The sequence below is a fragment of the Myotis brandtii genome, unplaced genomic scaffold (assembly GCF_000412655.1).
Source record: "Myotis brandtii unplaced genomic scaffold, ASM41265v1 scaffold165, whole genome shotgun sequence".
Lineage (NCBI taxonomy): Eukaryota > Metazoa > Chordata > Mammalia > Chiroptera > Vespertilionidae > Myotis > Myotis brandtii.
Window position 1 is genome coordinate 15,984,182 of NW_005356042.1, and position 15,316 is coordinate 15,999,497.

Here is a 15,316-nt window from a genome sequence, read left to right on the forward strand (position 1 = left end):
TTACACACACACACACACACACACACACACACACACACACACACACACACACACGAGGCCTGATGCACAAAATTAGTGCAAGAGTAGGCCTTCCTTCCCAAGGCTGCTGGCACCGGCTTCCCTCCAGCACCCAAGACCTGGGCTTCCCTCAAAGAGGGAGGCCTGGGCCTCCCTCTGTGGGGCGATCATGGGGCAATAGAGGGAGGCCCCGCCCACCCACCGCAGCCGAAGGCGGCCTGGGCCTCCGTCTGTGGGGCGATCATGGGGCAATGGCCAGGCCCCTGATCAATTGCATTGCACCCACCTTGGCTGGCCTGGCACCATAGCATGGTCCCGGATGGTCGTTCCACTGTTCAGCCGTTTGATCAATTTGCATATTATGCTTTTATTATATAGGATATTTTTTATTGATTTCAGAGAGGAAGGGTGAGGGGGCGAGGGGAGAGAGAGAGAGAGAGAGAGAGAGAGAGAAACGTCAATGATGAGGGAGAATCATTGATTGGCTGCTTCCTGCACGCCCCTACTGGGGATCGAGCCCGTCATTTGGGCATGTGCCCTTGACCAGAATCAAACCCAGGACCCTTCAGTCTGCAGGCAGACGCTCTGTCCATTGAGCCAAACTAGCTAGGACTTATTCATTTCTTAAAAGCTTTCTCAAATCATCTCAAATAACTTTCTTATAAACTGATATCAAAATAAATGACTGGTAAAGCTAACCCTTTTCAGAGGCGAGACACTGGCTTTTAGTAGGGAACCAAAGCATATTTTGCTTAAGCCAAGAAAATGAAGCGTTATTTGTGATATCTGGACATTTGAAAGCCAATTTGGAATCAGTTTGGGGAGTAAAATTGGGAAAAAAATTTTAAAGTGATTTTTTAAATTTTAGTGATTTTTTTAGAGAGTGAGGAAGGGAGAGGGAGAGGGAGAAACATTGATGTGAGAACAAAACTTCAATTGGCTGCTTCCTGTACCGTCCCTACTGGGGACTGAGCCCAAAACCCAGGCATGTGCCCTGACCGGGAATTGAACCAGCAACTCTCTGGTGCATGGGCCAATGCCCAACCAACTGAGTCTCACCAGCCAGGGCAAAATGGAGAATTTTATATCAGAATTACACTGAAGTCAGTCTTACATACTCAGGAAGTTTAGGCTAACCAAACCAATGTGCTTCATAGGTAATTAGCTATTTAATTTTTCAGCAGATGTTTCATTAAGCATTTTCATTACTCTTAGTATTCTGTTCCTGGATGAATGCAAAAAAAAATTTTATTACCTTTAAAAGTAATTATTTTTGTGTGTTTTTTTTTTAATTCTGTCATTTTCTGTGCAGCTGAAATGTTTTTCATTTTCAGTTCCTTTACTATTGAGTAATTATATTTAAAATGTATAGAATGGAACTTCTGAAGTATTATGTTAGTTTCTACTTTGATTCTGGTGAAATTTACTTTAGGAATATTGTTAAATAGAAAAAGAATACTTTGTCAAGATCTTGTATTAGAATCTACCAAATATGTATGTGTTTAGGACAGCTATTGCAGCCACCATCAGCAGTTCACTGTAGAAACCTAGGGGTCCCCACCCATTTACCTCTGCCTCTTGTCACGCTAGTTTAGCATGCTTGTGTTAAATTTTAACCAAGCTTAAAAGAGGCATCTTGGTAACAACGGCTGTTGTTGTTGACATGTACTTGGCCATGAGAGGTACATGGGAACAGCTGAACCACTTGAGCAGTCTTACAACTCTCTCGCTGCCTTCTTTACTCAGTGTCGAGAAGCACTAACAACCCGCCAGAAGCTGATTGCCCAAGATTATAAGGTCAGTTATTCATTGGCCAAATCCTGTAAGAGTGACTTAAAAAAATACCGGTGCAATGTGGAGAACCTTCCCCGGTCCCGGGAAGCCAGGCTCTCCTACCTTCTGATGTGTCTGGAGTCAGCTGTGCATAGAGGTGAGAGTTTATTTCTTTTTATCCTTTTAATTCCTTTTTGGATTTACATTTTAAAGCTTCATGTACTGTTACTGTTCGCCTATATTTGCTCTTTTGAGTACACCTGTGCCTTGTTATTTAAGAGTCTTTTTTTTAGGAATTGAAGGGTTAGCATCCCTACACCTTGTTGAAGGCCCTTCCTCTTAGCTCATTAATCTCCAATTTTGTTTTTCTTTATATCTCTGCTTGCTTCTTCTTCTTCTTCTTCTTTTTTTTTTTTTTTACAAAGTAAAGAATATTTCTCAAATCCAAATATTTTAGTATTTTAAAATACCTACAGGGTGTGGCAAAAAATAGGTTCACAGTTGTTTGTATGGAAAAATAATACAATAATTAACAAATAAGCCCTGGCCAGTGTGGTGCAGTTGGTTGGAGCACCATACCCCAAAAGCTTGCCAGGTAGATTCCCAGTCAGAGCACACACCCAGCTTGCTGGTTCAATCCTCGTTGGGGTGCACACGGGAGGCAACCAATAGAAGTTTCTCTCTCACATTGATATTTCTCTGTCTCTTTCTCTCTCCCTTACTTCCTCTCTAAAATCAATTAACATACCCTCAGGTGAGAATTTAAAAGTAATATAAATAAATAAATAACAATACAAGAATGAACTGTGTTTTGCATACTCACAACTGTAAACCTACTTTTGCCACACCCTGTACTGTACCACATTTTTAGGACAGAGTAGTATAATGGTTTACAGCGGTTCTCAACCTGTGGGTCTCGACCCTTTTGGGGGTCGAATGACCCTTTCACAGGGGTCGCCTAAGACCATCAGAAAACACATATATAATTACATATTGTTTTTGTGATTAATCACTATGCTTTAATTATGTTCAATTTGTAACAATGAAATTGGGGGGTCACCACAACAAGAGGAACTGTATTAAAGGGTCGCGGCATTAGGAAGGTTGAGAACCACTGGTTTAGCAGATGAGCTTGGGACAGAGAGAGATGACTTCCAAGTTATGGCTCTATCACCAAACTAACTGGCAAGGTGTCCATTGTTTCCATTTTTTAATTTCTCTAAACCTCATTTTTCTTATCTATAAAAAATAATATTACCTATGTTCCTATGTTGAGTTCATATGAGGATTGAATGAGGCTATTTGGCATAGCACTTAGTATATAATAAGTGATAGGTAATGTTATTATTATTATAACAATGATGATGTTAAGAAATTAAACAGTAAAAGATGAAAGGATTATCCCCTGTAGAGTCAGACTCATGGTCTGTTTAGTCCAAATGTCAACCCCTGACAGAGGATCCAAGAAGGATGTATGAAAAGCCAGCGTTGTCTTTAATATTCGCTATAGACTACAAAAATGAAATTTCTACCTCTCATTGAATAAATGGTGCTGGGAGAGTTGGTTAGTGATTAAAAAGTTAAGTGGGGGAAAAATCAGTCATTAAAGAAAACTCAGAACTTTTTGGTAAATTTTTTTTCATATTTGGATGTTTGAAAGCAATGAAATAGCAACTAGAGGCAATGCATGGTCTTGGACTGAATACCAAACAAAGGGCATTTTGGAGACAGCTGGGGAATATTGATTATGGTCTGCATATTAGGTGAATCCTAAAATGAAAAGTAGAGATTATTGACTAGTAAAGGCATATTATAAAACAGTATGCATAATGTAATCTAATTTTGGTATTTGAAAAATAGAGAGTTAATGTCCTTAAACTGCAAATTGACAAGAAACACAAAAAAGACTCAGTAAATAAATGGCCAGAGGATATGAACAGATAATTCAGAGAAGTTATACAGATTGCTAAAAAAAGACTGATCATATTAAGTGTTGACAAGAATATGGAAAAACTGGAACTATTGTACATTGCTGATGAGAATTTAAAGTGGTACAACCACTTGGGAAAATAGTTTGCCAGTTTCTTAAGAAGTTAAACATACATCTCCCATATGACCCGGACATATGAAAGCGAATGTCCATGTAAACTCTTACACATGAATACTAATAATAGCTCTATATGTACCAGTAATAGCCCCAAACTGGAAATAACCCAAATGTTCATCAGTAGTTGAAAGGGATAAACAAATTGTAGCATATCTATATCACGGAATAGTATTACTTAGCAATAAAAAGGAATGAATTGTCAATACATGGATAAATCTTAAAATAGTTATGCTGAGTAGAAGTCAAACAAAAAGAGTCCATATGATATGATTCTATTTATATAGACTTCTAAAAATTACAAACTATTAAACTAATCTATAGTCACAGAAAGCAAGTCAATGGTTGACTGGGGTTGAGGTTGGGGGTGTGGATAGGAAAGGAAGGGAGGGATTACAAGAGAGCATAGGGAAACTTTTGGAGTTGATAACTGTGATCAGTATCTTGATTGTGGTGATGGTTTCATCAATGTATATGTATATGAAACTTACCCAGTTGTATACTTTGAAAGTATAGTTTCTTACATGTCAACTGTACGTCAATAAAGCTGTGTTTTAAAACATTACTTAAGTTTTCCCAGTTGGCATTTATAGCTGACGGAAGGTGGGAAGCTATAGTGAATATTTAAATGGTAGTCTTTCCACAAGCTTTTACTGTGGGCCAATAGAGATTGTTCTAGGCTTTCGTTTTTACCCACATAGTTATCTTGTTGATAAGACTTTCATTGGTAAAACATTTGCATGATTAGTTTAGTAATATAAAATCTGTATAATGCAGAACACTGACAGGATAAACCCTAGTCTCTGGAATCTTAAACTCATTTTATGCTGATAAAGTTTTTGCTAAATTCTAAGCTTTTCAGTCTAGATAATAATGTGACTGGTATATTCATATGTGGTGATACTTGATCCTAATGCTCACCATAATGTTATGGCTTAAATCCTAACTTAGGGCGACAAGTGAGCAGTGAGTGCCAGGGGGAGATGTTGGATTACCGACGCATGTTGATGGAAGACTTTTCTTTGAGCCCTGAGATCATCCTGAGCTGTCGGGGGGAGATTGAACACCACTGTTCTGGATTACATCGAAAAGGCCGAACCCTGCATTGTCTGATGAAAGTAGTTCGAGGGGAGAAAGGGAACCTTGGAATTAACTGCCAGCAGGCGGTAAGGAAAATTTTTCTACTGCCATTTTGAATGTCACATTTTATCAGCTGAAGAGCCTCTTCCTGACACTGTCCCAACTATATCTGGATCATTTATGATATCACAGTGAGTATCAGACATGGAATATTGTTTCTTCAGGCATTTCATTGTAAGAATGTGGATTTTGCTGCAGAGCCGAAGTTTGAGCTCATCTATAATAATAAAAGCATAATATAGACCAGACATCTTTCCGGATGAAGCCAGGGCTGTGAGGGAAGCCCGGGTCCCAGGTGCCTGCTGGTGGCCAAAGGGAGGCTTGGATCCCAGGTCCTGGAGGGAAGCCAGTACCGGCAGCCGGGGGAAGGAAGGCCTACTCTTGCACGAATTTTGTGCATCGGGCCTCTAGTAATCAATAAAAAGAGCTATGTACTTAAAGAAATAGATAAAATGCATTGTTTGCTAGAATTTTTTTAAGGTAACTTGCTAGATTGGATTGACTAAATTCATAATCAAGGCAAACCAACTTCTAGTACCTCAGCAAAGGTCCTCCACCAAAAGAGAATTTTCCTGTCTCAGTGGGTTTAATTGAGTTGAGGCTGAAAGAGATCTGAAATGAATTGGAATTTTCTGTTTCTTTTTATTGCTGATGTATGACAGGTCATGAACTCCAGGCCTGAAGGATCAAGAAAGCATGTTGTTTTCAAATTATACTACTTTTTCTTGTTAGACTAGGGTCGTGGTTGGCAAACTGTGGCTCGCGAGCCACATGCAGCTCTTTGGCCCCTTGAGTGTGGCTCTTCCTAAGCCTTAGGAGTACCCTAATTAAGTTAATAACAATGTACCTACCTATATAGTTTAAGTTTAAAAAATTTGGCTCTCAAAAGAAATTTCAATCGTTGTACTATTGATATTTGGCTCTGTTGACTAATGAGTTTGCTGACCACTGCACTAGGGTAACTGTATGTGGAAGGGCCTTTCTTTTCTACCTCCTAACTCTACAATCAGTTCTGTAAAGATAGTTAAAAAAAATTAGCATACTTGGCTTGAGGAGATAAAGTTATTCTTGTGCAGGATTCATAAGCAGTTAATAACTAGAATTCCAGTACATAATGCAAAGTTAAGCCCTAGCCAGTAGTTCACTTAGTTAGAGCATCTTCCCGATATGCCCAGGATGTGGATCCGATTCCTGGTTAGGGCACATATAAGAATCAACCAATGAATGCATAAATAAGTGGGACAACAACTTGATGTTTCTCTCTCTTTCTAAAATTAATAAAAATTTTGAAAATAATAATAAAGTTTAAAAATATTATAAATACAATGCCTCTGTTTCTGTTTCATTAAATTCGAAAGTTGAGGCTTTGTCCTCAGAGAAACTTTAAAAAACCATAATTCATTAGTCTTTTATTTTTCTGTTTGCATTTTTATTAAAAATTGAATATTACTTGTATTTTTCTGCTAATCATTAAAATCACAATTTTTAGTCCAAAACGCCAAATTTCCATAGAATTTTGATTTGGAATAAAATTTCACCTTAGCTCCTATTACCATGACCCAGAGTAGACTGTAATTATACCTCCCATGGTGGGAAAAGTAGACAAATGTAGTCTCTTCCCCAAAATACCAAGCCTAGCGAGACAGAAAGCTAGCTTCTGGATATAATTCCTCAGAAGCAGTCCTTGCTGGTGATTGTCCGAGGAAAGAAACCTCTGTGACAGTGTATGTGCCTGGGCCCCAGACCAAGAATTGATCAAGATACCCTACATTTGCATTTTATCCTTAATGCTGCATGGGAAGGGGAGGGAGTGGTTAGGAATAAACCTATATATTCTTTACTGAGGCTACACTTGTACTAAGGTGTACAGAAAAAAGAAAATAGATTGGTTAGACTTTATTTCGAAGCATCTAGCTAACCTCCAGGGATTTCTGAAATTTAGCTTGATGAAAGAGCTAGTGAGTGACTCAGCACCTGAAGGATAAGTAAGCACGCCTGCCTCGTCCTGTGCCCAGAATAAATGCTTCCCAGCCCAGCGCTCAAGCCTTCAATAGTGAGGTAGTGGCTTTGCCCACATTACGTTTAGCCAAGTGGGAAACAAACACTTTATTTGGGTTTTTATGGACTTGTGGTTTTTAGGAATTGAAGAAAAAGAATAATTTTTTCTTCGTTTTCCACCACATTGTCCATCCTCAGTCATTGGGAGGAATGCTTTGAAATAATATATTTTGGATGGGTTTCTTTCTTTTTCAAAGTTTTGTTCCCTGATACAGTAGACTTTTATACCTGTCTGTGGTTAACCATTGATTTTCCCTATTCTTTGCTTGGCTGTGCTTTGATTTAGTGATCTCTTACCAAATAGTAAACTGTGGAAGCATAAAAGCAAGTGTTACCTTAATGAGTACATACTTTGCCAAATGCACCATAATCATGAGCTTACTAAACTCTCTGTGGTTATGGCTGAGTGAGTCTGGGCCCAGTCTTTCCCAGGCCAAAGGTGACTGTCCAATCTGTTCTCTAGACTAATCATTTCCCAGAAGCACTTCCCCAGGTTTTTCCTAAGCAGTCAGGTACTGGAGTAGATGTATAATCATGTAGAAATTTTCATTCTTAGCGTTAATTTCCCACACTGTTGTCACTGGATTCCAGAGTTCAGTGATCTCTTGAGTCCTTAGCCTACTAGAATCTGTAGGGCATTCATTGCCTCCTTTTAGTAGCTGCAATCTGGTGCATTCATTGTGAATTCTCCAGGTTTGTCTGTCAGTCATGAATCATAGATATTTAATACAGTTCTTGCAGAGACTTTCAGACTCCCATGATGCTTATAATTTCCCTCAGAAAAAGATAAAAATATTTGTTCTTTGTCAATAAATGTCATTACTAAAATCAATAATCCTTTGACAGTAATCTTCCTACCAACTACCCACAGCATTTTGTAGCTTTTCTAAATTGCCACCAAGAATTGGTATAAATAACTTTCATCCCAGAATACTGGAAATCTTTCATATATCGCTCATCTTGAGTATTGACTTATTTTAGAATAGATAGGATGGGGTTTTCTTTGTTCATTTCCTTTGGTTCTGTGTTCTGATCAATATGTGATGGAGTTAGTACTTTCCTAGAGCCCCTGTGGTATTATAGGTCAAATGTATGGGGATCAGAGAAAGCTCCTACAGAGAAAGGCTAAATCTGTGACACAAAAAGGGCTCCAGGTCTTTAACTTGGAAAAAAGGAACCCAAACCAGGATTATAGTTTTCAGATGTGCTCTCTGTTATTCAAGATTCCCACCCCAAAACACCATCTGCTACCCATCTGTAGTAATAATGAACTTTTATACCTGTCAAATGCTTGCAGTTTATATAACCTTCTATATATTCTTATAATCCTCTGCAGTTAAATAAACTGAAACTTAAAGGTTAATCAACGTGCCCACGTTCTCAACACTAATATCTGGCAGAGCCAGAGCTATTAATAGAACTCAGGTCTCTGTTCCTTAATTTAGAACTGTTTCTTCTGCACCCCAACTGCTTTTTCCTCAAAGAGAGGGGAAAAATCCAGGGCACATCTCATACTTTTGATTTATTTCATGATAAAGCATGGTCCAAGCAAAAGTAAATGTTAAAGACTGTACTCTCATTTTCAGCTGCATAATGACAAATATTTTTCTGTATACTTATTAGCTCTGGATTACCCCTTTGTTATATAAATGAGAGTTGAGGAAAAACAAGAGATCATAAGTATTATATTCTTTTTTTTGTAATGAATATTTCTTGCAAGCAAAATGAAATCTCACATCTATCTTTAATAAAGCAGAGTATGCTTGTTGTAATGCCAGTGTCTTTGCAGCAAAATTTAAATTTTAGATTCTTGGGGCCAAAGTAGGTTTCTAACTGGAAATTATTTACTCTTCACTCAATTCTTGCTTGGCCTCTAAGTGTCAGATTTAGTCATCTTATTACTACATAGGCAGATATAAGGGAAAGGGTAGCCTTTATATTGTAAAGACCTTTGGTTTTGCAAATGTCCATTGATGATTCAGACTGGTAGGCAAGTAATCCTTACAATTGCTTAAACAGGAAAACTCGATCAACGAGGTAGAGAAACCAGTTGGAAAGGATTGGGCAAGAGCTCTTTTACTTGGCCAGTGACACTTGTAGGACCTTGTGATATGCCAGGCTTAGTAACTAATTGTATGAAGCGGTAACATTGCTCTTCCCTGATGTGTAAGTGACTTACTTTCTTCCTTCTTCTTCTTCTTTTTTTTTTAATCCAGCTTCAAACACTGATTCAGGAGACTGACCCTGGTGCAGATTACCGCATTGATAGAGCTTTGAATGAAGCTTGTGAATCTGTAATACAGACCGCCTGCAAACACATACGATCAGGAGACCCAATGTAGGTTATGTGGTTTGTGGTATTTACCCATATTGTATTTTATTTGGCAGTGTAGCACAGGGAACGTTCCCTCAACATCATAACTGGAATTTTGTTAAACAGCAACACATACCAACCTTTGTTAAAACTAGTATGGGAATTAAGACGTCAGCTCTGCCTCGTCCGTGATGTGGAGGCCCCTAAACCCAGCATTGTGATGATATTGTTGACAGTGACTGAGCATAGGTGGGCCTGTACGTTAGGTCACTCTATACTTTTCATCCTGTTTGTATATTGGCTACTTGATCACCATCAGAGAGTAATTAATTTTCATTAAAATATAAAACAAAATGTGGTGGTTGGATAGGGGAATCATGGGCAAAATGAACTCTGAGGTTGTATACAAGACTTAGGAAAGCTGTAAAATTCTATAATGAAATATTTAAATCACATGCATTCGTTTTCTTCCATATGATATGCAAAGAGCTCTTAAAAGCAGGTTGCAAGTGAGAACAGGTTTCCCATTCTTAAAAAATCTTTATACCCTACAACGGGCAGTTCGCAACAGTAAAATAAATGCAGACCTGTTGTCATTGTCCTGCTGTGCATGCACTCCTGCTGTGCGTGCGGTGGGAGGGGATTAAAACAAGATAATCTTCCGTAAAGGTTTTTGTGTGGTTGGAGAAGATAGACAAACACACTTAAGACTAATTAAGCATATTTACCAATATAAAAATAATTGCATTAACTATACAGGGGGCAAGGGAGAGGGAGGAAGAAGTAAACTACTGCAGATTAAAATAGATTTAAGATACTATCAATTAAATCCAATGTGTGGACCTTTTCTGCGTCCTGATTTGAATGAACATGTAAAAAGGAATGAAATAATTGGAAATTTTTAAAAATTAATTTATTTTGGTAGGTAATGCTATTACATTCTCATGATAGAAAAACATGCTAAAGTACTTACAATGGAATGATTTGCTTCAAAATATCAGCAAGGGAGGACAGTTAAAACAACCTGGGCCATAGGAAGATAAAGCTATGCGAAGGAAAGGTGTGTGTGTTGGAAAATGTTCATAATCAACAGTTAAAAATAAAGCAGCTGCACACGGATCTTGTGCAGGCTGAGTCCTAAGTGCTAAGTGACTCAAGCTGATAGAAGGCTTAATCTCTGTCAGGGCGAGTAAGTGCCTGATTGCCCTAGGAAATGGCAGAATGGCTTTTCCTAGACCAAGGGAATACTAATGTGAGAATTCTGCACATATTGTCAGAACTCTTCTGTCTCATGTTGCAATTTCACCCTGTTTTATGCCCAGGATCCTCTCGTGCCTGATGGAACATTTATATACAGAGAAAATGGTAGAAGACTGTGAACACCGTCTGTTAGAGCTACAGTATTTTATCTCCCGAGATTGGAAGTGAGTATTTTGAAACCAGTGTAAGTGTAAAATCTCAGCCTGTTCTCCTGTGTAGTCAATATCCTTTGTATTTTTTTTTTTTAAATAATCAATAGGAATTTGTTTTTGTTAATTTCTGGGATAGCCAACAACTTTAATCCCCGAAAAACCTCTTTCTTACTTTCAGAACAGTATCTAAAAACAGAGGCAGCCCCTGCAGTTTGTCCCTAAGTGTCCCCATTCACTGCTACTTTGTGTTTTGTTTTTTTAATATATATTTTTATTGATTTCAGAGAGGAAGGGAGAGGGAGAGAGAGATAGAAACATCAATCATGAGAGAGAATCATTGATCGGCTGCCTCCTGCAGGCCCCACATGGGATTGAGCCTGTGCCCTGATCAGGAATCATACCATGACCTCCTGGTTCATAGGTCGACACTCAACCTCTGAGCCATGCTGCCTGGGCTTCACTGCCACTTGGGAAGTCAGGACCAAATGTTTCTGATACCACAGACATCATCTATCCAGAGAGAACTTGGGCACCTTTGGGGCAGCAATAGTGTCTTCAGATATGTTTCTAAGTAGACAATAGTAACATTTTTATTTTTATTGATTTGTACCTGGTATGGGAATTTGCTTTTATTTCTTTAACTATTCAAAGTTATTGAATTTCTTCTATCTTAAGAGGCTCTTATCAATAAGTAACAACTTGATTCTCTTCTGATCCTGTTAGCCAAAAAATAGGGGGAAGAGATGAGATAGAAGAAGGATCTATTACCTTCAGAACCACTATAATTTATTGGCTGCAATTCCCTCCTCTCTCCAGGTCTTATTCTCCCTTCCCACCTCCAGAGCAGCCAGTAGGATCAGGCTGCTTCTGCTTCCCACGTTCAGCTTCTTCCTGATCCAGTTGTTTAAGCCACTGTACTTTGGTCATTAACTTTTTCTGGGGATTAATGGATGCTTTACCCACATGCTTTACTAGAAAGACTATTTGAAAATTCAGTGTGTTTCTGTTTCTGTTTCCTGAAATTTGCTCTGGAAAATACTACAGAAAGCTGGGTGGGAATTTCCTTGTGCTTACTCAGGCCATCCAAACTGAAAGAGCAGAGTTTACTGAGTTTACTACCTTAACAAAATCATGTTTTTTCCTCTTTTGTAATTCCTTCAGCCATGGTCAAAAGATGTTTCATAGTCATAAAAGCTGCTCATTAAATATTATCAGCCTTTTTCCTTCCATTAAGTAGCACTCCCTCAAAATTGACTTTATGACGTGGACAGAATTAAGCATTCATTGATCTCAGTCGGAGAAGCAGCAGGCTCATTGCCTAATGCACTGTCTCCAGAGTCCAAGTTAAATGTCAAGTTTTTTTAATTGATAAGCATATTCAGGTAAACTAAATTTTAATGGCCTTACCTTGCATAGGGAATAGAAGAACAGTTTTACTAGAAAAGAAGTTGAATGAGAGCTTCTGTTTATCTTACCATTTCCTGCTCTTACCAAATCTAGTATATCAGGTAGGATTGAACTTCATGTACGCTTAGAAAAAAGTATTGAGTAAAAAGTTGTGGGTTGCCTGCTGACAGCTACAACCCTTATTTTCTCATTTTAGCCAGGGCATGCTAGTGCTGAGTCTGTTACTGAAATGTGTGCCTTTCATAGCCAAGATAACCTCTTTGAGGTAGAACTTAAATCTTCTGTACTAAGGTTAACAAACTTCTGCACATTGACCACTGTGTGTTCACCAAGAACAAATTCAAGAATATACTTTTGCTTACCTGCTGTTTCCGCTACCCTGGAGATGATTATTAAAATTATTATTTTTTTAATCCTCGCCCGAAGATATGTTTTTATTAATTTTAGAGAGGAAAGAAGAGAGAGAGACATTGATCAGTTGCCTCCCATATGCACCCCGACCAAGATCAGACCTGCAACCTTTCAGTGTATGGGACAATGCTCCAACCAACTGAGCCACCCGGCCAGGGCTGGAGGTGATTATTAATGCGCATACAAGCACATTGTAAGAGCCTTAGCATGTGCTAGAAGGAAGGGTATAGTAAGAGTGGTTATCTTTTAACTCCTAACTCTACAGACTGGACCCTGTCTTATACCGCAAGTGCCAGGGAGATGCATCTCGTCTCTGCCACACCCACGGCTGGAACGAAACCAGTGAGTTTATGCCTCCTGGAGCTGTGTTCTCTTGCCTGTACAGACATGCCTACCGCACGGAGGAGCAGGGCAGGAGGGTATGCGTCACTATTGACTTCATTTCTTCTTCTTGTCATTTGTTTTTTAATTAGTTTGCTATATATTGTTCTGATTTCTGGCATCCTAGGAAAACTTCGTTATTCGTGTATCTCGGGGGAGGGGTTGCTACACTACCCAAAACTTCTTCATTCAGTGAGTGCACACAGAGTGTCCTATCAGCTTCTTTCTGCCTGATTTTATGTTTTTAACAAAGTGAGTCAGGATATTTCCAGTTTTTTCCTTAGATTACCAAAATCTAAATCACAAATACACACTTAAGTTCTGCTGCCCCCAACATTATTTAGCTTTAAAGATCCATTAGAAGCTCTTAGCCAAGATACAAATTGTTTTTCGTCTCCTGCTCTTGGCATGAGAACACATATCGTCTATATTAATAGGCCTCTCTCCTAGCACACTCGTTGTGTGGAGCAGAAACCGCCATAGCCCAGGCTCCTGGTACTTGTCTGCCCTGGATGCCACCTCTTGTCGGGGTATTTGTGTGGGTTTGGCTCTCGGGCAACGTTTACTGCCTTCTGGTGCCACTTGACGTGCTGCTTGCTCTCCCAGATGACCTTTTAAAGCCATCTGAGGTACTGATTGCATTTCAGTCCTGCATTTGTTACAGGAAGTAGAGATGGTATTATTTCACATGCATGTTAACAAATACCCCTTCTGGGCTTAATGCAGAAGTCTGACTAAGTGCAGGATTCAGAATGAGGAGACCCAGGTAGAAAGAAAGGTTGTACTTCAGTTAACTGCAGTCTTAACCCAGCTTTTATACTGCTGTGTAAGAAAATATGGGAATTGTTGTTACCTTTTTCTTCATATGATGAGCTTGTCATTAATCACAGGAGCTGGCATGTTGGTAGTCACTATAGAAGGAGGTACCTGTCTTACAAACAAAGGGTTGGAAGATGTCTTTTTAAAATATCTATTTCTTTTAAAAATTGAGGTGAAATTCATCTAACATAAAATGAACCATTTTAAAGAGAAAAACTCTTTAGTATTTAGTATATTGACAAAGTTGTGCAACCACAATATCTAATTCCAAAACATTTCCATGTCCCCAAAAAGAAATCCATGCCCGTTAAGCAGTTACTCTCCATCTCTCCCCCGCCACCCCCGGCACATGGCCCTTTTAGGAAGAGAGAATATCTTTACCTGTCAATAACCGCTTTCTCACAACCTTTCCAAAAATACTAGTTTTCATCTGTTTCACCCTCTTCTAATTCTAACTCATCTGGAAGAGTCTGATTCTAACCTGTGGTGACTGTTGGTTCTGCTGTTATCTGCTTGTCTGAGTTTAGGTAAATTTGAACTCAGTTCTCCTAACCTGTGTGTTTTCCCTCCTGAATTGGACCCAACATTCTCTACATTCTTGGAGTCATAGCAAATTAATCTTGCTGAATAGAAACTTCCTAATGTAACCTAAACAAATTCAGTTCACTTTTTATTAGGATATTCTGAAAAAAGGATGTTGTTTCATATAATATATAGAATAGGCCCAATGTATAATCTCATTCCAAAAAGGGTAGGTTTTTAGAAACCTCCTAGAACATTTAATTATTATTCTGGAAAAGATTTAAGGTATAAAGTTATTTGTCAGTTTCCTGGCATTATCAGGTGTCTTGGTTTTGGTACCTTTAGAATGCTTTGCTTGTTCTTACGTAGCTCTCACGGGAGTGCCGAGCTGAAGTCCAGAGGATCCTACACCAGCGTGCCATGGATGTTAAGCTGGATCCTGCGCTCCAGGATAAGTGCCTGATTGACCTGGGCAAATGGTGCAGTGAGAAAACAGAGACCGGACAGGTAGGTGACATCATCATCATCATCATCATCTTCATGATTACCATGTTATATAGAGTACAAACCCCCGAAAAATCCATTTCTCTTTACTTCATGGACATAATTTGTTAAATTACTTAATGATCTCTCTATAAGAAATCCTTGGGAAAATTTTCTGTTTGGTCTCTGTAATCAAGAATAACTATACTTTTCCTAAGCATTTAGTTTGTTTTTATATTACTTTGTAATTGATTGTTTTCCCTCTTTGTGTTGCCTCTTAAAAAGCCTAGAGTCAAAGAAAGGTATGGCCTGCCTCTAGCAATATATAAGATTTTGTGGTAGGCGTCTTATGTACTAACTTACTACTTGCTCCATCCTACTTTCTTTAACATAATTTCCTCTCCTTTCCTCTTTTTTTTTTAAAATATATTTTATTGATTTTCCACAGAGAAGAAGGGGAGAGGGATAGAGAGC

At 38.7% G+C, this 15,316-nt stretch overlaps 1 protein-coding gene across 1 annotated transcript in view; it reads left to right on the plus strand.

Annotated features, from left to right (window-relative positions):
• The window catches only part of GLG1 (golgi glycoprotein 1), a 53,679-nt gene that overhangs the window by 14,892 nt on the left and 23,471 nt on the right, over positions 1–15,316 (plus strand). The window contains exons 7-12 of the mRNA XM_014536802.1: positions 1,765–1,948; positions 4,847–5,061; positions 9,310–9,431; positions 10,730–10,831; positions 12,903–13,056; positions 14,729–14,866. Coding sequence (XP_014392288.1) covers positions 1,765–1,948; positions 4,847–5,061; positions 9,310–9,431; positions 10,730–10,831; positions 12,903–13,056; positions 14,729–14,866 — 915 coding nt within the window. The remainder of the gene's footprint in view (positions 1–1,764; positions 1,949–4,846; positions 5,062–9,309; positions 9,432–10,729; positions 10,832–12,902; positions 13,057–14,728; positions 14,867–15,316) is intronic.